Here is a 23,921-nt window from a genome sequence, read left to right on the forward strand (position 1 = left end):
CGTAACCAGGATGGCTTGCTGTGAATTTTGCGGCACCCAAGCCAAAGCAGTAACATTTCCGTAAGAGCATATGCGCCATGACAGAAGACTACAGCAGCCCAGAAAAATGATTTTTCCTGGGAAGGTCTGTGCAGCGATGAATAGGGCTCTTGATGCTATGGCAGCTGGGCAGAGATTTTCACTGCTTCCAGCCCACAGTGAGGTAATTTTAAAGGCACTTTTCCCTTCATTTATTCTGCATTCACTGAATGTACATTTTTTGATGTCAGAGGGACATTGCAGGAAAGATCAGGTGAGATAGGCTGACAATAGAGCCAAAGTTCAAAGCTTCTCTATTCTCAGGTAACAGCCAGGACAGTTTGTCTGCATTAAATGTCTTGAGGGCATGTGTCACCGTAACCCTGTCCACAGCTTTTCAAACAGTTCAAGACAAACAAATCACTTAGCGGTTGAACAACTAGCATCTGATGCCATCACACAGACGTGGTAGCGACAGCCACTAATCAAAATTCTTTTCATTCCGTTGAAAAAGAAGTTCCTCGGCTTTGGTTTAAGATCACTTTTTATGTTGTTCTTTTGAAAATTATTATATGCCAAGGTTAAAAAAAAAGAGAAAGAGAGAGAGAGAAGATTCTGTCTATAGGAACCGGAAAGTCAAGCCTTCTGGCGGCATGCTGCTCTCGGTGACTAACTATGGGGTCAGGGGAGAGTCGTCAGAGGTGACCGGCAAGGCCTGTAAAGGAATAGCCAAGCCCTCCTTCGAACCACCTGCCCAGGCCCCAGGTGAGACCCCACTCTCAGCTGGTACACCTGGGCGTCTGTGCTCTCCTTTCAGGCGTTCTCGCTGACTCCGCAAGGAAGCATGGACAACCAAGGCCAACACCACCAGGCGGTAGAGCTGTAACACCACCACCAGGAAATTCTTGGCAGCAAAGAATACCAGCATCTGGTTGATCACTTTGAAATAGGTCATCAGGATGAGTCGCACAACAAGGAAGGGACCGTCTTGTATGAAGATGCTGATTCCAATGTTCCAGAGGTCGGCACTGTATTGGCAAAAGAACCGGCTGGGGAACCCCCTTGTTGTCATAGACACAGGGCACACAACATGCTGTACTGAAAACGCAAGAGAGACCAGTTACCGTAGCTCTCTGACATGCAGAAAAGTAAGGCAGAGTGAAGTGGGGACAAGTCATCAGCCATGGGGGTTACGCTCATTCGCAATGGGGAGTGATTCTGTAATTTCATTCTGGAGGGAAACAAGTGTAACCACCCTGCCATTTTACATCCTTGGGCATTTTATATTCAAAATGGATCATCTGTTATAAGTCCAATGACACACATGAAAAAAAGCCAGCCTCTGGTTTCTATCCACGTAAAAAAAAAAAAATCATCTCGTCTTCAAGTCCTCACTCACACTGGGGAAAGCACAATTAACTAGGCTAGAAAGGATAAAGAGCAGAAGAAGCCGCCCTGTCTGTCTTTGAAGTCTGCAGAGTCGGAAGGCAGCACGGCAGGGTGCTCTCAGCCTCAAGTCAGGGAGCCTGGCTTCCTCTCCTGGTTTCCTCATTTTCTAACAGCAAGATGCACGCCAAGTTACTTAGGCTGCCTGGACCTCAGTTTCCTCCTTTGAAAACTGGAGAACAATGACAGCTTTGAGGAGAGGGGCCCCTATTCCCTGACTGTTTTTGGTTCCATTAGACTAACACCCCTGGCACCTCTCCTTTCTCACTGTCTTTCCCTGAGGATAATTCATGACTTACCTGGCTGCTAAATTTGGGAGATGAAACAGAGTGTCGGTGTCCCAGAGCTGTCTGCATCCCCTCTCTGGTACCTGCCTATTTACTGGTTGACTCACTTGGCCCTCTATGTAAATTGTGTTGTGAAAATTCAAGCACTTATCTTCAAATTCAAACTGAAGTCACGTTAAACATATCTCTCTAACAGGGGTGGGGAAAAAATGCCCAAATAAATGCCATTGTTATTTTATTTTGTCTAATTCCTTATGGTTTTGTTTCACAGTTTACAAGAAAGACTGGATATAATTACTGATTTTCCAGTTGAACAAAAGGAGGTCCAATCAACAAATGAACCTTTTTTGTTTTAATTTCTAAAATGTAAATTTAATTCAGGGTCAAGGGCAGAAAATAATCCTTTTATAATAATGAAGACTTCCATTTGGAGTTTTCAAACAAAGAATGCCTTCGTCTACTGGAGCCTGCAAATATTATGAAGCTGCTTTGATATGGGTGCACATAATGTACCGTTTGTTGGAAATACAATAGTGATTTAGTCAGAAGTAACATTTGGTCTTTGTTTTTCAAACAGCTGCATAACATTATCACCCCTGAAAGTTTACAGAATTTCTTTCTTAAATAAAAATTTTCTAAGCAAGGCGGTAAACCACAAGATATGGGAGGGTGAGGCCCAGCAGAGGGAATGACAAAAGAAAAACCAACGTAAGATCAATAGTCACCGTTCCTAAGAAGTTAGGGTTGGGAAATGGCTCCCAGAGGACCTCCTAAAAGTATTATTCGACATCTAAACTGAAGGTGCCTAAAATTCTCACAGAGGACACCAGCTGATTAATGGTATAGAGTACCTTCTGGGGCACATTACGACAAAATCTGTGTGTGTGTGTGTGTGTGTGTGTGTGTGTTATTGGCATACATTTGTTTGCAGTTATTAACTAGTAATTAGGTTTGGGGCATTTCCAAAAAGCCACAGCCACTCTTTCCTTCTGTTGGCAATTTTGTTTTGCAAAGTGGATGCTAAGGTCTAAAATGGCCTCTAAAACCTCTGTGCCTATCAAAGTGGACCAAAAAAAGATGCAGAAAAAAATTAAATATCTCTGTACAAAGATTAATTCTAACCCTGAGGCCATCAGGTAGGGTACCGTAAGAAAGGAGTCAGACTTCAGGAAAACGTAACTATTCAATCCTAGAATTTCTTCAGAGTAAAGTGGCATCCAGGAGAATTTCCAGATCAAAATTCCAGGGCGGGCTTCCCTGGTGGCGCAGTGGTTGACAGTCCGCCTGCCGATGCAGGGGACGCGGGTTCGTGCCCCAGTCCGGGCAGATCCACATGCCGCGGAGCGGCTGGGCCCGTGAGCCATGGCCGCTGAGCCTGCGTGTCCGGAGCCTGTGCTCCGCAACGGGAGAGGCCACAACAGTGAGAGGCCCAAGTACCGCAAAAAAAAAAAAAAAAAAAAAAAAAAATTCCAGGGCTCCTAGAAGTTATGGGATAACTCCAGGTCAATGCATTCCAATAGAACCATCTGTGTTAGGGAAAACGTTCTATATCTGTGCTGTCTGACATCATAGCCATATGCAGCCACGGAGCAGGCTAGTGTGACTGAGGAACTGAACTTTAAATTTTATTTAATTTTAATTAATGTTAATGTAAACAGCCACATGTGGCTAGTGGGTACTGTACTGGATAATGCAGCTCTAGATCATCAGTATGAAATACCCAGAAAACCGTTTACTTCTTGCAAAGTCTTGGGGGTTTATGTCTTTATTAAAATAAGCCCAATGGGAGTCTAAGAGCCAATACTGAGGAAAAATCTAATTTCCCATGTGGCCCTGAACCTGCTCTTATTCCCTTTGAAGTTCTAATACAAGGGTCTGACAAAGAATGAAAATGGCCCCTTAAGAAATCAGGAGATAACATTTATATGCCAGTAAGTGTGCTGAAGCACAGTCGCTACAAACTATGTCTTATTTTTGTCATCACAAGGACCCTCAATCCTCACTGCAATAATTATCATCCCCATTGCATGGATGAGAAACTGAGGCGCTGATGTGTTAACTAATTTGCAGAAGCTTTTACAAATTGCAAGTGATGGAACTACTGTATGAAATGAACATAAAGCTGTGCTCTTATCGACTTAATTGTGTCAGGCTCACCACGTACCAGAGTGGATCATGGCTTTCCTAAGTTTCAACCTAGTTGTCTTCTAAACTGAACTGGAACTAACACTGAGATATCGAAGTGATAAAAAAAAAAAAGATAATCCTCTCAAATGCTTCCTTAGCTTCACTGCAGTTCATAATCAAGAGCTGTAATTTTCTGTTTCTTTGAGCAAACATTGGACACTTACCTGCCAGGTCAAGTGGGAACTGCAGCATACTCCAGGTCCATATAACAAGGATGGCATAGACCAGAGCAGGGCTATTCCTAGAATGCAGACAAAATTTTAAATTAGTGATGAAAAATACGAACACATGCAGAAAAATCTCATCTCTTTTTGTTCTCGTATTTGACTATATCCTAATAAACCTCTTGAGAGTGTTCAGAATATCTTGGTGATATAAGATATCCATGAAAAATTCATGCATGATTAAAATGGAATAATGAAAAAGAAGTTTAAAAAAATCTGGGACTTAAAACCCAACTTCCACATGTGCCAACATCTGTGTGAATTATGGCAGAGCCTCTTGGTCCTATATTGCTGTATTTAGTTTTACAGAATCACGGACACATTATGGGAGGGAAATGCTAGGACAAAAGTTAGACATTAACCTGGAAATTCAGAGGACTGATTTCAAGAAATTTCAAGGAGGGGAAGTGAAAATTGTTCCAAGATCCCAAGACTCTAGCTTAAAAGTACGTCTCAAAAGGCCTAGATGAGGCTCAACGATTAAGAGCTTAGCATGTAAAAGAAAGTTATCCTCAGTTGAACAAAAAGTAGGGAGATAAATCCAATCATCAAAGATATACATTGGACACTAGGATGTAAATTAAAGGATGTGATTGTTTCATTCACCATTGGATTTCCCCAGTGCCTGTAACAGTACATGGCAAATAACAGTCACTCAACAAATATTTGTGGAAGGAGCTGCTGAACGAATAATCAAAGGATCTGTACTTGGAAGAAATACAAATGTCATAGACCTAGGAAAATGGTCTTGAAGACTAAAGTCAGAAAGAAGAGAGGTTACAAAAACGCAAAGGATCCGAAAGAAGTCTCAAAGTCACTTTTTTACAGCAAAATCCCAGAGGAAATTATCAATTTGAGGTTAGTGGTGTAATAACAGATTTCGTTGCCAACTTCTCTGTCAAGAGGGATTTCCAGAATGGAGAGGGATAGAAAAACATCAGGGAAGAGTAATTGAAACCAAACTCAATGAGGTGATTGTAAGGGATATCTTTAAATGCTTCGAGTATTGAGGCCCTGAAAAATTAGATCTTAAAACTCTGAGAGAATTTGTAAATGAGATTTCTAAGCCATCGTTATCTGTCCTGGCAGTTAACGGTGAAGACAAGGTTGGTGACAAAAAAAATGAAGTCTTAACTTTCAAAATGAAGCAGAAGTGTATTTTCAACCATAAAGGCACATTTACTGTTAATCCCTAGTTAGATTATGTAACTGATTATTTGAAAGATTTCTGAGAGCCCTTATTGAAGAAGACAGTGTTACCTGAGAATCAGCACAGGTTACCTGAGAACAACGGCACTCAGCTAAGATTATTTTCTCTCTCCCCGCCTCCTTTTTTTAAAAATCGAGTTAGGATTACTAAGCAGGTAATGATACATACATAATAATAGACACTGGATTTAAACAAGGCTCATGAAAAAAGCCTCCCACAGTGTTCTTATGAGCAAGATTAAGAAATGTTCTGAGTGTGCGTTCAGTTAGGTGGATGCCTAACTGTGTAAAGGACTCAGGGATTTGTAAAGGGAGCTCTCCAAGGGTCGCTGCAGGCTCTGCCTTTGATTCTGTTCTGCTTCACGTTTCATCACTGAGTTGGTTGCCGACATTGATGGAAGGCTTCTCATATGCACATATGACATTGGGGGCTGGATGAGAAACCAATACCCCAGAAGACATAATCAGGATCCCCAAAGATCTTGACAGGATGTAACTGGATGACCTAGAATAGGATGCAAGAGGTAGCACTTCACAGCAGCAGCCATTAAAAAGGCTCAAGGATTTTCCCTTCCTGTTATCTAATTATGAGTCCGCAGTGTGACATGATTTATGATTTTCCAAAATCAGATGCAATCATACGTCTCTTCCCGAGAAGTTTAAAGTCTAGAATTTTAAGTGAAAATGCCTAGGGAATGCAGTCTATAACTTTTCCCTCTTTGCAAAGTCAATGTCTCTATATAGTAGACCTTCAGTAAGTGCCTGAATTTTTAAATAATCTTGCCTGCCGTTTCTGAGCTCATACTATGTGCCAGGCAGTTTTCTAAATGTTTAACTCTGCGATCACACTTAATCCTCATACCAGCTCGACAAAGTACGTACACTTATTATCTCTATTTGGCCAGTGATTTCAGCATCCATCTTTTTTACCTTTCCATGGTAGTATTTCCATGAAGGAAATGGACAGTTTTAGCCCTGCTCTATTCTACAATATTCAGGGTGTATCTGACATATTATGTGTTGTCCTTCATGTTTTAGGAGGAACACTGAAAACATTTTTGGTCCAAAAAGGAGAGACTAGGGTGGTGAGAGGACTCAGAGCCATGTTAGACATGGCATAGTTCAAGGAACTAAAAACTAGAGAAGACTGCTTTAAAACTTGATTTCATACATTTAAAGGGTTATCATGTGGAGAAGGAATTAAACTTATTTCTTACGACTTCAGAGGGCCAATTCAGGTTCAGAGGATTTGAGTTGCACCTGTAAGAATCCAAATTTCATCCAGGTAGAGGAAAGTACTTTCTAATAATACTAATTCAAAATAGAACATGTTGCCCCTGGGGTTAGTATATTCTCTATTAGTGAAAGTTTTCAAAGAAAGTCTGGACAAAAACTTGAGAAAATTTTGGAGAGGATTTTGTAACAGATGTAAAATAGGTTTCTCAATAGATGGTCACTTTTGAAGTTTCTTCTCATCTCAGACTTCAGTAATTCTACGAAAAAACTCATGTGCAATTTGTCTGCAAGGCAGCAGAAAGAAGTGGTAAAGCATGAGCTCTGGTGCTAGGTTGCCAGGGTTCAAATACCAGCTCTAACCCTCACCAGACAGACAGGATGTGGGCTTCCAGTCCCAGACTAATCATTTACCAGCTACACGAATATGAACAAGTAATTTAATACCTATGTGCTCTGGTTTACCCACCTTCAATGTGAGGATGACAGTAATAATAGCTATTGGATTTTATATGATAATTTTTATTAAATATATTGTTTAAAGATGTTAAACATATAAAGCTCTTAGAACAGCACTGGATACAGGCTAAGCATGGTATACTACCACAAGTTAAGTATTATTATTTTTTACCACGTAACCTTGAGACTCTTGCAACTTCTCTTGCCTGCCATTCTTCAGCTTATAATATCGTGGTAATGACAGTATCTACCTCATGGTGGTGTTGTAAAGACTAAGTAACTCATCACAACTAAAACCCTTAGAACAGTGCTTGGAACACAGCAAGAGATAAATCAATATTATCCACTACTACTGTTAGTAGTAGTAATAGTATTTTTATTTTTATTATGTGAACATATTTCTTAAACTCTTTGTGTTTTAATTTTATTATTATACAAAACAGGGATAAATAATAAACTGACCTTAGCCCTAAGTAAGTCAAACTCTAACCCTCTAATACCAAATATATGTCTTTTGCATTCACAAGTATTATTATCTGAACACACACAATATGGGAGAATGTGGGTGTTGAGAAACCTATTACTAAAGTTATCAAAAATAACTTTGGAAAAGATGGCCAGAAAATCTTTGGAGCAGACAAATTTGTATTATTAATTCAGACAGTAAAATTTACCCAGGAAGGTTAAACGCTGGAATATAAATACATCACTGAGCTTAAATGGCAAACACTCCAAATTTGTGAAGGAATTTTGGAGTCAGTTTCTCCAGCATTGTCTCTGTTGTGTAATTGTCTCCCCAACTTGTCTTGCCCCATTTTCTCATGTGTAATCTGTCTTCATAAACGTCAACTGAGAAGCATGTAAGCAGACAATGGGCTCTATTCATATAGAGACAAAAGATCATATGAAGTATAATTATAGATGTATCACTTCTCTGCTTGGAAAACTAGGAGGATAAAAGACTGGCATTTGGTAAATCAGTGCACCACAACTATTGGGTGAAAAGTAAAAATAAAGTCATAAATTGCTAATTTTTTTATTAAAGTATAGTTGATTTAAAATGTGTTAATTTCTGCTGTAGAGCAAAATGACTCAGTTATACATAAATATACATTCTTTTTTATATTCTTTTCCATTACGGCTTATCCCAGGACATTGAATATAGTTCCCTGTGCTATACAATAGAACCTGTTTTTCATCCATTCTGTATATAATAGTTTGCATCTACTAATCCCAAATGTGAGGATGACAGTAATAATAGCTATTGGATTTTATATTATAATTTTAATTAAATATATTGTTTAAATATGTTAAACATATAAAGCTCTTAGAACAGCTAAGAGCTGTTCCACCCCGCCCCGCCCACCTTGGCAACCGTAAGTCTGTTCTCTATGTCTGTGAGTCTGTTTCTGCTTCATAGGTTCATTTGTGTCATAGTTTAGATTCCACATATAAGTGATATCATATGGTATTTGTTTCTCTTTCTGACTTACTTCACTTAGTATGATAATCTCTAGTCGCATCCATGTCGCTGCAAATGGCGTGATTTTGTTCTTTTTTATGGCTGAGTAGTATTCCAGTGTACACTTGTACCACATCTTCTTTATCCATTCATCTGTCTCTGGATATTCAGGTTGTTTCCATGTCTTGGCTATTGTGAATAGTGCTGATATGAACATAGGGGCGCATGTATCTTTTTGATTATAGTTTTGTCCAGATACATGCCCAGGAGAGGGATTGCTGGATCATATGGTAATTCTGTTTTTAGTTTTCTGAGGAACCTCCAGACTGTTCTCCACAGTGGCTACACCACCTTACATTCTCACCAATAGTGTAGGAGGGTTCCCTTTTCTCCACACCCTCTCCAGCATTTGTTACTTGTAGACTTTTTAATGATGGCCATTCTGACCAGTGTGAGGTGGTACCTCATTGTAGTTTAGATTTGCATTTCTCTAATAATTAGCCATGTTGAGCATCTTTTCATGTGCATATTTGCCATCTGTATGTCTTCTTTGGGGAAATGTTTACTTAGATCTTCTGCCCACTTTTTGATTGGGTTGTTTTGTTGTTGTTGAGTTGTATCGGCTATTTGTATATTTTGGAAATTAAGCCCTTGTCAGTCACATCGTTTGCAAATATTTTCTCCCATTCCATAGGTTGTCTTTTCATTTTGTTTATGGTTTCCTTTGCTGTGAAAAAGCTTGTAAGTTTGATTGGGTCCCATTTGTTTATTTTTGTTTTTATTTCTATTGCCTTGGGAGACTGACCTAAGAAAACATTGGTATGATTTATGTTTTGTCTATGTTCTCTAGGAGTTTTATGGTGTCTTGTCTTATATTTAAGTTTTTAAGCCAGTCTGAGTTTATTTTTGTGCATGGTTTGAGGGTGTATTCTCATGCATTGCTAATGTGCTTAACTGTTTCTTTTTGAAAGTGTAAATACTCCTATAAATAAGAGATAATCAGTGGATAGAGTTGCTCTAGCTTTTTGAAAAGCATCCCACAGACCTCTTCAGAGGAGCAAAAAAATTAAGGAGAGAGAAAAGGAAAGAAAGCAAGCAAATGAGCTATTAAGCTAACCTGGAAGAAATGCTTCATCAAGCAAAAAAAGCTAAACTAGAAGAACACATAGTGTAAACATAGAAAAACTCTCCTTTGTTTGGTCAGATATTCACAGTGAAGTAGCAGTAATGCTATGGGAACATTTTACCAAGTGTGTTTTTTCTTTTCAGTAAATGATCTGTGTTAAAAAAAGACTGCAGAGTGATCTCCAAAGGTGTAAATAACTACTAAACTCTTCCTGGCAATTGTACTGAAATTCAGACTTGTTAAAATGTTGGAGGGTGGCTGTAGCAGAATGAAATAGTCAGCAAACCCTCTCCCCAGCAAACATACATAACACTGGACAAATTGTCAAAAACAACCACTTCAGATCTCTGGAAATAAACCAAAGGCAAATGAAAAATTGAGTAACATTTATTCATGAAAACCTGGTAGAACTTCAGTCAAGAACAGTGAGTGTCTAAGGCATTCTTGCCCATGGGATGTTCCCTTAAACCTCCAGCTTTGCTGTGTGAAGGAAAAATGGCACCAGACAGTTAAATAGGCAATGAAGACTTTATTGAAGTCTACAGTAAGGGAGAGAGACTGAATTCACCCCCACTGAAACAAAATCAGAAGAGTTTTTAGACACTGGGGTGAGCTAGTGGAACAGTACTAGAGGTTGTTAGAGGGAAGTTGGTCAATGTGATTAGGCCATCTGTTTGCTAATCGGCACTGATATAAGTTAGGTTCCTGTTGTCGCAGAGAGACTAGGAGATGGGGGTGTTATCTTTCCTGATGATCACATTTCAAAGGGATGGCTCTCACATCCTCGAGAAAGATATTCCTACTCTGTAAAAGCTGGAAAGAGTCTAAGAGAAGACTTGCATCTCAAAGGGACATAGAAAGAAATTACAGTTGCAAGTTTTCTAAAATCAATGCTCTGAGGAAAGGGAGAGCAGAGGCTTATATTCAGGAATAAACTTTTTTAAAGTTTAATCAAGCTAAGGGGAATGTTAAGGCTGCCTTGGTCAGTCGGAGTGGTGGTTTTACCAGGGAGAGTTTAGCAATGAAAACCAGAGGCCCCCTGTGACCAGAGTATGCTGACTTGATTTGGAGTGGAGTGTGAAATCCATGGTTAAAGGTGTGGTCCGTAAAAGTAACACATTTAGTTGGAAATGGGGAAGCCCATGGCTTTCCTACTTAGAGGTTGCAGCCCCAGCTGGGGTGAGGGGCAGACTAACTTAACATTTAATGGAGAGATTCCAAAAATAAGAGAGCCATAGAAAGGCTAGATAATGTCTCCAAGTATGCCAGACATGTGCAGGGACGATCCAAGAAGGCCCAGTAGAAATTTAAAACTGGTTATATATGAAAACTTTCTGAACTTGAATGTGCGATCCAGCTCATACACAGATCCATCAGCAGAGGGTGGAACTCAAAAGGGCTCAGAGTGTTTGATCACAAACCCTGCTCAAATCATTGGCTGACCATAGGTGTGACCCTAATAGCCATGCTAAAGACAAAAATAAGAATTAAAACAACAAACAAAAAACAAGTCCGAGCAGAAACATCAGTGACTGCAATCCAAGGGGAGATAGAGTCCTCAGATTAAGTTCAGGCAATTTATTGAGACAACAAAGATGACAAAAAGACTCCTGAGGCATGTGGGGAAGCCTGAGGATAATATATTGCTACAAAACATAATACAAAATGTTCAGTTTTCAGCAAAACAGTATGAGACATACAAAGAAACAGGAATGCACGACCCATGCTCAGAAGAAAACAATCAATTAATCAATAGAAACTGACTCTAATGGGGTCCAGATATTGGATTTAGCAGATAAAGACATCAAAGCAACTATCTTAAATATTTTCAAAGAATGAAAGAAAACTATGTTCCATAAACTAAAGAAAAATATGACAGGGACTCAACAAATAAATAACTGAAATAAGAAATATAAACTAAAAAGAGAATTAAATAGAAATTCTAGATTTGAAAATATGGTAACAGAAATGAAAAATTCACTAGGTGAACTCTACAATTTGACTCTACATATGGATTTGAGATAGTGGAAGAATCAGTGACCTGGAAAATAAATCAGTGAAAACTCTCCAGTCTGAAGACTAGTAGGTAAAACAGATAGGAGAAAAATGAACAGAGTCTCAGAGACCTATGGAACACAACTAAGCATTTCTATTTGTAATAGCAGTCCCAGAAGGAAGAAAAGACGATGGGTCAGAAAAAGTGAAGAAATGATGGCTGAAAATTCCTCAATTTGAGGAAAAACATTAATTTATAGATCCTAGATCAACAAAGTTGTAGTACGTTTAAGACAAAGAGACCCACACCTAGACACATCACAGACTGCTGAAAGTCAAAGAGAAAGAGGAAATCTTGAAAACAGCAAAAGAAAAATGACTCATTTGTACAGGGTAATGACAAAACAATGGCTAACATCTCATCAGAAATAATGAAGGCCAGAAGAAAGCGGAATGATACGTATAAAATGCTGAAGTAAAAACTATGGAGCAAGAATTCTTCATACAACAAAACTATTTTTCCAAACATGAAGGAAAAATACACACATTTCTCCACAAAGATTAGGAGAATTTGTTGCCAGCACATTTGCCTTAGATGAAACAGTAAAGGAAGTCTTTCAGGCTGAAAGAAAATGACACCAGAAAGTAACTCAAATCCTCAAGAAGGAATAAAGAGCATCTTCAAATATGTAAGTAAATATAAGAGAGCATATAAACATACAGTCATATCTTTTCTTCTCTTAATTTCTTTAAAAAAACACAAGTCTATAAAACAATCATTATAAAACTGTACTGTTTGGCTTATAACATATAAAGATGTAATGTATATGACAATATAATTGCAAAAAAGAGGGGGGAGGGAATTGAGCTATTAACTTGTAATAGAATGTGAAGATCTAAAATCATATTGTATTCCCTACAGTAACCACTGTAATAAAACAATACACAAATCAATAGAGGAATTAAAATTGTTCATTAAAAATATTTTTAAAGCAGTAAATAATTAACACAAGAGCAAAAAGGAAATGAGACATTGAGAAAAACAAATAGCAAAATGGCAGATACAAATTCAACTAAATCAGGACTTACCTGGTGGCGCAGTGGTTAAGAATCTGCCTGCCAATGCAGGGGACATGGGTTCGAGCCCTGGTCCGGGAAGATCCCACATGCCGTGGAGCAACTAAGCCCGTGCTCCACAACTACTGAGCCTGCGCTCTAGAGCCCGCAAGCCACAACTACTGAGCCCGCATGACACAACTACTGAAACACGCGCACCTAGAGCCCATGCTCCACAACAAGAGAAGCCACTGCAATGAGAAGCCTGTGCACCGCAGCAAAGAGTAGCTCCCGTTCGCCGCAAGTAGAGGAAAGCCTGCGCACAGCAACAAAGACCCAATGCAGCCATAAATAAATAAATAGATAGATAGACAAATAAATAAATAAAAATTTCAACCAAATCAATAATTACATTAAATATTAATGGATTAAACACATTGCAAAAGCTTGGAAATTGTTCCCCAAAATTCATGTCTGCGTAGACTTCAGAATGTGATCTTATTTGGAAGTAGGGTCTTTGCAGAAGTAGTCAAGGTAAGAGAAGGTCATAATAGATTAACCTGTGTCCTAATCCAGTGAGTGGTGTCCCTATAAGAAGGGGAAAAATTGGAGACACTGACAGACACACTGGGGAGAATGCCATGTGATGACAGAAGCAGAGATTGGAGTGATGTGTCTACAAGCTGAGGGACACCAGAACTTCCAGCAACCACCAGAAGCCACAAGAGAGCCACAAGAGGGAACAGATTCTCCCTCAGAGCCTCTAACAGAAACCAACCCTGCTGGCACATTGATTTGGACTTTCAGCCTTGAGGACTAAGAGAGTATAAATTTCTGTCGTATTGAGCCACTCAGTTTGTGGTAGTTTGTTATGGCAGCCCTGGGAAATTAATATACACTCCAATTAAAAGACAAAGATTGTCTGAGAGAAAAATGCAAGATCCAACTATATGTGGTATATAAGGAATACAGTTTAGATGTAAAGATACAGAGTTTGAAAAAGATATCCCATGTCAATAGTCGTCATAAAATAGAGTGCCTAGATTCATATGAGACAAAATAGACTTTCAGACAAGAAATATTACTAGAGAAAAAGTGGCATTTCATGATGAAAAACAGTTACTACATGAGGAAGAAGTTTAAAAAATTAACGTGTGCACATCTAAAAACAGAGCCTCAAAATACATGAAGCAAAAACTGACAATACTGAAAAAAGAAATACACAGTTCAACAAGAGTTGAAGATTTCAATGCCTCACTCTCAATAATTGATAGACCAACTAGACAGAAAATCAGTAAGGATATAGAAAACTTGAACAACCCTATCAGCCAACTTGACATAACTTACATTTACAGAACACTCAACCAAACAACACATTCCTTTCAAGCCCACATGGAACATTCTCCAGGATAGGCCATATGCTAGGCCATAAGTCTCAGTATTTTAAAAGGGTTAAAATAATTTTGTATATTCTCAGACTACAACAGAATTAAAATAGAAAACAACAGGGAGAAATTTGGGCAATCCCCATATGGAAATTAAACAGCTTACTTCTAAACAAGTCATAGGTCAAAGGAGAACTCACAGGAGAAACTGGAAAGTAATTTGAACTGTATTAAAAAGATAACATATCAAAGCTTATGAGATGCAGATAAAGCAGTGCTTAGAAGGAAACATAACTTTGAATACCATATTAGAAAAGAAGAAAGGTTTCAAATCAATTAGCTTCCATCTTAGGAAACTAGAAAAAAGAAGTGCAAATTAAATCCAAAGCAAGCAGAAGGAAGGAAAAATTAAACATCAGAACACAAACCAATGAAATATAAAACAGAATAATAGAGAAAATCAATGAAACCGAAAATTAGTTATTTTAAAAGACTGACTAAGTTGAGAAGTCTAAGAAAAAATAGAGGAGACACAAATGACCAAACTCAGAATGAAAAGTTGGGGAGGGGCATAATAAGTGACCCTATAGAAATTGACACAAGTATAAAGGAATAATATTATGGACAACTTTATATAAAAAATAAAATTAGATAAAATGTAAGAATTCCTTGAAAGAAAAATATAATCAAAACCGACCCAAGAGGAAATAGAATAACTGAATAGACTTATGAGAAATAATGATATTGAATTAGTAATAAAATATCTTCCCATAAAGAAAAACCTAGGCTTAGATAGCTTCCTAAGTGAATTCTATAAAATATTTAAAGAAGAAATAACATCAGTCTTATACAAAGTCTTTCAGAAAATAAAGAAGGAATGCTTCCTGAGGTATTCATTGAAGGATATTACCCTGATACCAAAGCCAGGAAAAATATCATTTGAAAATATTACTAAAAATCAGTATGCTCTATGAGTATAGATGTAAAAATTATGAACAAAACGTTAGCAAACCAAATTCAGCAACATATAGAAACGATTATACACCATAACCAAGTGATATTTATCCCAGGAAGTCAAGGTTGATTTAACATCTGAAAATTAGTCAGTGTAATACACCATATTAATAGAATAAAAGATAGCCACCACACAATGATCATAAGAAAAACAGAAAAACATTTAACAACATTCAGTGTCCATAGAAAAAGAGAGAGAGAGAAAAGAAAGAACTCTCAGTAACCTAGATGGGGATTTCCTCCAACTGATCAAGGGCATCTATTAAAAATATATGTGCAAAACCTATAGCTAACATCATCCTTAATAGTGAAAGACAGAATGCTTATCCTTTGAGATTGAAAGGTCCACTCTTATACTTCTGTTGAACATTGTACAAGAAATTCTAGCTGGTGCAATAAGACAAGAAAAAGAAATAAAAGGCGTACAGATTAGAAAGAGTCAAAAATATCTTTGCTTTCAAATGACATTATCCCATATGTAGAAATCCCTAAGGAGTCTACAAAACTAGTAAGCAAGTTTAGCATGGTTTCTGGGTACAAGATTGTCACACAAAAGTCAATTGTATTTCTACATAGTGGTAATAAAAAACATGAAAATGATACTAAGAAATTAAGAAAATGATTCTATCAAAAAGAAAAATATTTAGGAATAAATTTAGGAAAAGTGGTGTAAGACCTATACATTGAAAATTACAAAACTTTGCTGAGAGAAATTAAGGAACATCTGAATAAAAGATGAGATAGTTTATGTTCATGAATTGAAAGACTTAATATTATTAAGATGCCACTTCTTCACAAATTGATGCTTAGATTTAATACAATCCTTATCAAAACTCCAGCAGGATTTTTTTTGTAGAATTTGACAAGCTAATTATAAAACTTACATGGAAATGCAAAGGAGCTAGAAAAATCACAACAATTTTTGAAAAAAGAATAATGTTAGAGGGCTTACAGTATCCAGTTTCAAAACTTACCATAAAATTCCAGTAATCTCAATAACGTAGTACTGGCATAAGATAGACACACAGAGCAATGAAACACAATAGAAAGTCCAGAAAAACTCCTTACATATGTGGTCAATTGATTTTTGACAAAGATACCAAGGCAATTTAATAGGGAAAGGATAGTCTTTTCAACAAATGGTGCTGAGACAGTTGGTCCTCGCTGGGACAAAAAATACTGCTGGGATAATGCCAAAACACAAAATGAAACAAGACAAAACATGAACTTAGACCCTTACCGCATGATACACAAAAATTAAGTGAAAACATTACACAGGAAAATATTTCTAATTTTTGATGGGGAGAATATTTCTTAGAATCTATGATTCCCAAAGCACTACAGAGAAGAAAAAATGATACATGGGATTTTATCAAAATTCAGAAAAATTGTTATTCAAATGACAACATTAAAAAATGATATACTGGGAGAAAATATTTACATTATGTATCTAATACCAGACTTGTATCCAGAATATATAAAGAACTCTTACAACTCAATAAAAATTAATCCAATGAAAAATGGGCAAAAATTTGAACAGATACTTCACCAAAGAAGATATATGAATAGCTAATCAGCACATGGAAAGATGCTACACGTCATTAGTCATTAGGAAAATGCAAATTAAAACCACAATATGATGCTACTATGAGCCCACTAGAATGGTTATAATCAAAAAGACTGAAAAAAAAATGTGTTGCTGAGGATGTTGAGAAAATGGAACTCTCACACATTGCTGATTGGAATATAAAAAGGTATAGCCACTTTGGAAAACAGTTTGTCAGTTTTCTTAACATAAAACCCAGTCATTCTACTTCTAGGTATCTATACAAGAGAACTGAAAACAGATCCATACAAAGGCTTATAACTGAGTGTTCATAGCAATATCATTCTCAATAGCAAGAAAATTGAAATACACATGTATATTGACTACTGAATGGATAAATAAAATGTGGTATATACATGGGATACTATTCAGCAATTAAAAAGGAGCTAACTACCCACACATGCAACAGTGGAAATGAACCAAAAACACATTATGCTACGTGAAAAGACCAGACACAAAGACCACAAACTTTACAATCCCATTTGCATCAAATTTCTAGGAAAGGAATTCCTACAGAGACTGGCAGTGAGAATTGACCGCAAACAGACACAAGGAATCTGGATTCTGGTGATAGCTACACAAATCTATACATTTATTAAATATCATTGAACCGTATAATTACAATAGATGAATTATATGGTGTGTAAAGTGAAGCTGTTACAAAAAGTTTGCCATATCTCACAAGTCCTTGTAAATTCATAAGAATTAGGAAGATGAACTTCATGTGGGCATGCGGAAGGAAGTTGATTTAGGTTAAAACAAAACTGGATTTGAGGTATTAAGCAGGATGCAGGAGAAAGATGTAGACATCACTGTGATGTAGACATTATTGCCGGTTTTCTCCTAAACCTATCAGCTCAAATTATGGAATAAAATAAAAAGGAAAAGAAAATGTTTTAATAATAAGTGATGCTAAGTCGGTTATAATGAAGTAACCCCCTTTGCTATATTACATGTAAACATCTTTTACATGTATATTAAATTTATGCTTCATGATTGTCTTTTTGAGGCCAAAGAGGAAAGCTACACTACAGTGAGAAGCATTTAATATTTCCTTTGAAGAGATGGAAATTTGCAGTATTAATTCTTGCAGTATAGATGGGGCCTGAGATGAAATCAGAACTTGGGAGGTGGGCCTTAGGAGGGAATTAAAAACTCTCAGTTCTCTCTGGGCCTTGATTTTGGAGTCTTTGGGTCATGATGGAGACATGCAGGAGTCTAGTGGAGACCACAGAAGGTCACTGACACAATGCAGTTATATTAAAAATAAAATGATTTCATCTGAGATCATGAAACCTGAAAAGAAACTTAAAAACAATAACCTGGGCAGAGTTTATTCAGTTCTATTCTCAGGACATGGTATAAGTTTAAAATGAGAAAAAACAATTTATAAAACACTCAGATTAATGTATTGGTGGGTGAAGAAATTGCTGAACTGAAATTACCTGGGTTGGGATAGGATTGTGTGTCCTTGATTTCATCCCTTGCTCACCATTTGCTCCCCGGTCTCCACTAGCACTAGCACACTACCTGGCCCACACTAGACGATCAGTCAAGAGTTGGTGCATGAATGATCCCTCGTAATTTTCAAGGTATTTCCCCCCCGGGTGATTGACATTTTAATCATTAACTTATTTAATATGCAACATCTGTTGGGAAACACTGATCTATAAAATGCCTCTTGGTGTCACTTGTGGATGGGCCTCATAAACAGGCCATTAAGGTAGCTGAGTTTGGCGTTTCTCACATTTTTATAACCAGCCCCTCAAAACATATTCCTCCTGAACCCCCTCTCCTACCCTATTTCCCATGCATCTCACTAGATATTTGGCATTTATGTGTCTACTTCTATTTAGGTAGAATTAATCATCCTTACATTGTCATGTCCATATCACTGTGCCTGTAGTTATTTATTGTTTTTATGTGCTCGGTCATGATTTCTTCATGATTTTCTTGTAACCTCATTGTACTGTAAGTATTCTAATGTATCTGAAAATGTGTTATACAATGTGAAGCACTGACCAAATATTTGGTATTAAAGCTACAAAGCTAAAGTCAACATTCTGAGGACAATGGGTCAACTTAGATTGGATTCTTTTTAAAATTCGACGTCTAATTCACTTTGTTATAAAGCAGAAACTAACACACCATTGTAAAGCAATTATACCCCAATAAAGATGTTAAAAAAAAAAAAAAAGCAATGAATAAATCTGTCCTTAACCTAGGAAAAAAAAAAAAATTCGACGTCTACTTACGGTGTAAGAAAACTCAGTAGAAATGGAACAGGAAATGATCATGTGAAGGTAAGCTATGGTTACAGATACACTTTGTACTACAACTGGGGTATTAAGTTTACTCGGTAAGTTAGTGTATTTTGCTCAGCTTTATGTTTCGTTGTTTGAGAAACACAGCATAAAATGTAGAATTAAAAGCCAGCCTCACTGCAATTTATTTTTATAGCATAGTGCAAAACAACCAAAGCTGAAAGTACATTTAGGCACTGAGACTTAAATCCCTAAAGGTAAGAAAGTAGTTCCATAAGCAGCTGTGATCAGGGATTCTGAGTTTATTTGCTTGTGGCAAAAATAAAAGTACCAACTCAATAAGTTTTAATTTATAGGCATCTACACCAGATAGCCTTTGGGCACTTCGAACAAAACTGACTAAAAATAAAATCTAGTAAAATAAAACCTAATCTGCCCCATTCTGCATTCACGTCAGGGAGTATAAATTCCCCAGCTGGCTAGAGGAGTGATTTCTCCATGTCACCTCTAGGTTCTTCCCTGGAATGGTAGCTTTGCTCTGCTCTAGAAGAGACTCTTATGACTGGCTACATTCCTGGACACTTGAGCACGTGAAAGAGAAGCTAGGGATGGTCATTCCACCCTCAGAAGTTTTCGGATAACCACGGCTTCACCTAATCTGTGGTCATGCAAACAGTCAGAGCTTCTCTGTTCTTACCCATGGGTAATATTATTTGCCCCTTTTCTCTAGCAGGAACATCCTTGACATATTCATGTATAAAGTTTTTATATATATATGGTAATACATATGTATATATATACATACATATGTATATATGTGTGTGTGTGTTAGGGGGCTGGTACCTAACATGTACCTGAACAGCAACAAATTCTATGATTCTAGCACTGGATATATGATCTCCTGAAAATCCTTATTCATGCAGAATATAAATAATAGAACAAAAAGACAGGTGTGTGGGCCTGACCTTGAAAAGAAGGTCTTTTCATTGCAGGGCCTTCTTACCTCACATTTTCTTCTTCCAGGGTCTCACTTGTGAATTCCAGTATGTCAGCAGCTGTCCCCACAAACATAAGGAGAAGTTGAGAGAGTTGATCCCGAGTAATCCCGCCTCCAATGGGTAGAAGCCATCTTCCAATTATTAGCATTAGCAGGAATGTCTGATGGAGTCCCAAAGTCCAAACTTTCTCGCATACTGTAGATAAATTATTTACAAAAACTTTGGCCTGTTTAAGAGAAATGTCATACAGACAGAAGGATTATGAGCTACCACCTTAGAGAGAGAGGCCTTCTTCACCATGGCTGTCAGTCAATAGTTAGCTTTTGTGGAAGGTCATTTTCAGAAAATGATTCTTCACTTAATAAAGAAAGCACAACTCTTTTCAACTGAACATGCTAAAAAAAAAAAAAAGCTAATGTGGTCCTTAAAATGGGGCAGTCTTATAACTGAAAGTAATTTAAACCTTTCACTTACTAGGGGCATTGTACTATATGATATTTTAAAAACCAATTTTGCAATGTTTTATAGATAATTTATCATTTATCATTTCATCAGTCTCTGTAACCAGTATAACACATAGCAACATTTTAAAAATTCCATATTAAAATTTAAAAATTCCTGTATTTTTCTTTTATAGATTTCAAATTGGAATTTACTAATCTGGTAATATTTTTAGCATGGTACAAATCTTCTCTTTTGATTTTTATTGCTATAAAACACTATATCAGGGCTTCCCTGGTGGTGCAGTGGTTGAGAATCTGCCTGCTAATGCAGGGGACACGGGTTCGAGCCCTGGTCTGGGAGGATCCCACATGCCGCGGAGCAACTAGGCCCGTGAGCCACAACTGCTGAGCCTGCGTGTCTGGAGCCTGTGCTCTGCAACAAGAGAGGCCGTGACAGTGAGAGGCCCGCGCACTGCGATGACGAGTGGCCTCCGCTTGCCACAACTAGAGAAAGCCCTCGCACAGAAACGAAGACCCAACACAGCAAAAATAAATAAAATAAATTAATAAACTCCTACCCCCAACATCTTCTTAAAAAACAAAAAAAAACAAAAAAAAACACCCCACTATATCAAAGGAGAAAATATATAATAGTGTTTATTCATTACCTAAAAGTAAAGAAAGAGAATAACTATAAGGTTATTTTTACTCTGAACATTTAACATATTATTCAAAAATTCATAAGCTAGTAGCCAAATTTTATTCTGCCCCTATTCTTGGACTCTGAGAAAAATTTACATCCCATTCACGTATTCTGGATGCCATCTCTTGCCCACTTAACTTCCAAATAACTTTTAAAGTATATTATTGGCCCTATCAGTTATGATCTCTAAAGACTACAAGGGTGTAGATCTTAAGTGGATTGGATAGTGATTCCAACTGATGTATACAAGTGACTTAACTATATCTGTGCAAAATTTATTTACCCCTCTTGATCACGTGCTGATGTCAAGTGTAAAGGTTAAGGGAGGATAAAAGACAAGGCAGGATGCTAACCTGATTGAAGCCATGAGTGAAGATCAATAATCTTTCATTCGCACACTTCTTTGAGACTTCTCATACATTTTATTTAATTCTTGGAGGAAGCATACTAGCAGGGTTAATATTTTCAATTGTCAGATGATAAACTGAGAGACAGTGAGATTGATTTGTTCTAAGTGATCTGGGTAAGCTGTGATTGAAGCTTGAAGTAGCTCTGTTAAACCTCACAGAATCTGTAGCCTGTCTTATTGTTGAAAACATGGTTCAGTGGTAGGGGCCTTGGCCTTGAGCCTCTCCAGTATATCATTTTCTAATAGGTCATGGTTAGTTTGCCAAATATCAAGCATGAGAAGACAAACAAGCGATTCTATTTTGGCTGGAAATCTTCCCTGATTTATTAACATAAACACCTAAAAAATATATAGGGCAGATCCCAGTCTTTCCATTGTATCATTCCTTCACAAGTGTATGTATCTCTCTTTGTACATAGACTGTCTGATCTAAGGGTTAAAGGTTCCTTAATACTGCAGGTTAAATATATTTATTAATGTATATAAGATATATATGCCTATTATGCAAGTTAAATATGTTTAATAATATTTTTAAATACAATTATCTTGCGAATTCCTGAGCCAAACAATTGGCAAATTTCCCTAGGAAAGAATGAGCTGAAAGGTATAGAGTACGTTATCCTCACCAAGTGAAAAGGCGATCTGCTAGATCCTTTAATATAGTGAGAAAGCTCTCACCGTCTCAATGAGATCATCCGCTCTGTTGGTTTGTTCAGTTGACAACAGAGTTTGATTGAAGTCTTCTTTGGTGCTGGTGTTCTTTGACATTCCTTCAGATTGGCTACTGCAATACTAAGAAGTGTTTTAAAAAGCAGTATGTCAAAAAATATCACAGTAGGTAGAGTTTAAGATGGCTTCAATGTGTCTAAGAGGTTATGAGCAAATATGTGACATTTCATAGTATGCATAAACATTTCTGAAAATCAGAATATAGGCTTGAGATAGAAAACCACTTTTCAGCTAATATGAGAAAAGAGTCAACTATACATGTCTTATTTTTCCACAAGTCTATGAGATGCTCTGAGTTCATTGTGGAGAGCTGTAGAATTTATGGATCGATCACTGTGTTCCCTTCCTTGAACCCTGGATCAATTATAAAACAAACCAACAACCAGTGAAAGCACGTATGATCCTGGTCAAAGCATTCATTCTAAGATTTTGTTTCTTGTCCAGAGGCCTCTTTATCTAAAATACCATTTTGCTAATATAGATAATTCAGTTACTTTAAATCATGCCTGTTAAGCACTGTAACAACCCCCCCAAAATAATAATAAATTAACATATTCACCCACCAACATATACATCTTGTGTCACTTTAGAAGTCAGTTTAGGTTTATAAAAAATTTAACAATAGACCTAAAATAAATGGCACTTTTTCCCCTTCTTGTTCTTTCATTTTGCATGCAAATTTCTACAAGTCAACTGTGGATGATTTTTATCCAGCCAGATGCTGGGAATCTGAGGTACAGAAAGAGAAGAAAAAAGTACATAAGAGAGGAAAGGGGTGGCACTTGAAAATGTAACTGTAGCCAATGATTATTTCACAAGTGGGTAAAAAAAAATATATATATATATATATATATATATATATATATATATATATGGTTGATTTTTTTTTAAAACATCTGCAGAGCAAACGTACTTTTGAAACACATACACATGCACAAACACACACACACATGATCACACATTTGGATTTAGAGAGAAATTATTATTTTTTAAATGCTAACATTGTGAGAAGTGTATTTTTCTTAATTATTCTGGATACTTCATCGATCATTCTATGAGCTACTTGGAAAAGTAGAAAAGAAAGTCTGTCAAGAAGCTATTTTTTTCCTCCCTTCCATCAAAACAACTAGTGTTACAGGTGAAATGACAAGAATAATTAAGAAAAATGGCCATGTGCCATAACTCTAAGAACAAAAGTGCAGTTGTTGGTACCCTTTTTTTTTGTACAGCTAAGGCTCCGAGAAAAGATAATAAAGATAACAAATTAAATCTTTGAGCAACAAATCCTCATTGCAGAGGAGTTTTGTGACTCTATCTAATAACCTAATGTTCAATAGGAAACAAATTTGACCACTTCTCTTACAGGCATGAAAAGCAGATTGTATATTTAAAATGGTGACCCTGATATGTTTTTTTACATTCTTATCACTAAAAATCCATAGACATCTTGTTATTTTTAAAAAATCATCATCTATACTGCAGCATAAGATCACTTGATAGCAAGTAGTTTTGTAGTTCGTGTTATGGTATAAAGACCTGAGTCCCTCTTTATTCTTAGAGCTCTATTTGTTATAAATTGATACGACTTTCCTTTAAGTGGCAGCTGCCTTAGGACTGCAAAGAGCAGTGGGTTTGACTCCTAAGACCTAACCTGACTTATGTTGTTTT

At 37.0% G+C, this 23,921-nt stretch overlaps 1 protein-coding gene across 1 annotated transcript in view; it reads right to left on the reverse strand.

Moving 5' to 3' along the window:
* Positions 1 to 262: 262 nt before the first annotated feature.
* TMEM26 (transmembrane protein 26) overlaps positions 263 to 23,921 on the reverse strand; it is a 45,001-nt gene continuing 21,342 nt past the window's right edge. Inside the window, exons 3-6 of the mRNA XM_029201294.1 lie at positions 22,203 to 22,316; positions 19,975 to 20,195; positions 4,103 to 4,179; positions 263 to 1,116 (exon numbers count right to left, since the gene is read on the reverse strand). Coding sequence (XP_029057127.1) covers positions 692 to 1,116; positions 4,103 to 4,179; positions 19,975 to 20,195; positions 22,203 to 22,316 — 837 coding nt within the window. The 3' untranslated portion in view covers positions 263 to 691. The remainder of the gene's footprint in view (positions 1,117 to 4,102; positions 4,180 to 19,974; positions 20,196 to 22,202; positions 22,317 to 23,921) is intronic.

Source organism: Monodon monoceros, unplaced genomic scaffold, assembly GCF_005190385.1.
Source record: "Monodon monoceros isolate NGI ecotype Baffin Bay Population unplaced genomic scaffold, NGI_Narwhal_1 Super_Scaffold_4, whole genome shotgun sequence".
NCBI classification, from domain to species: Eukaryota; Metazoa; Chordata; class Mammalia; order Artiodactyla; family Monodontidae; genus Monodon; species Monodon monoceros.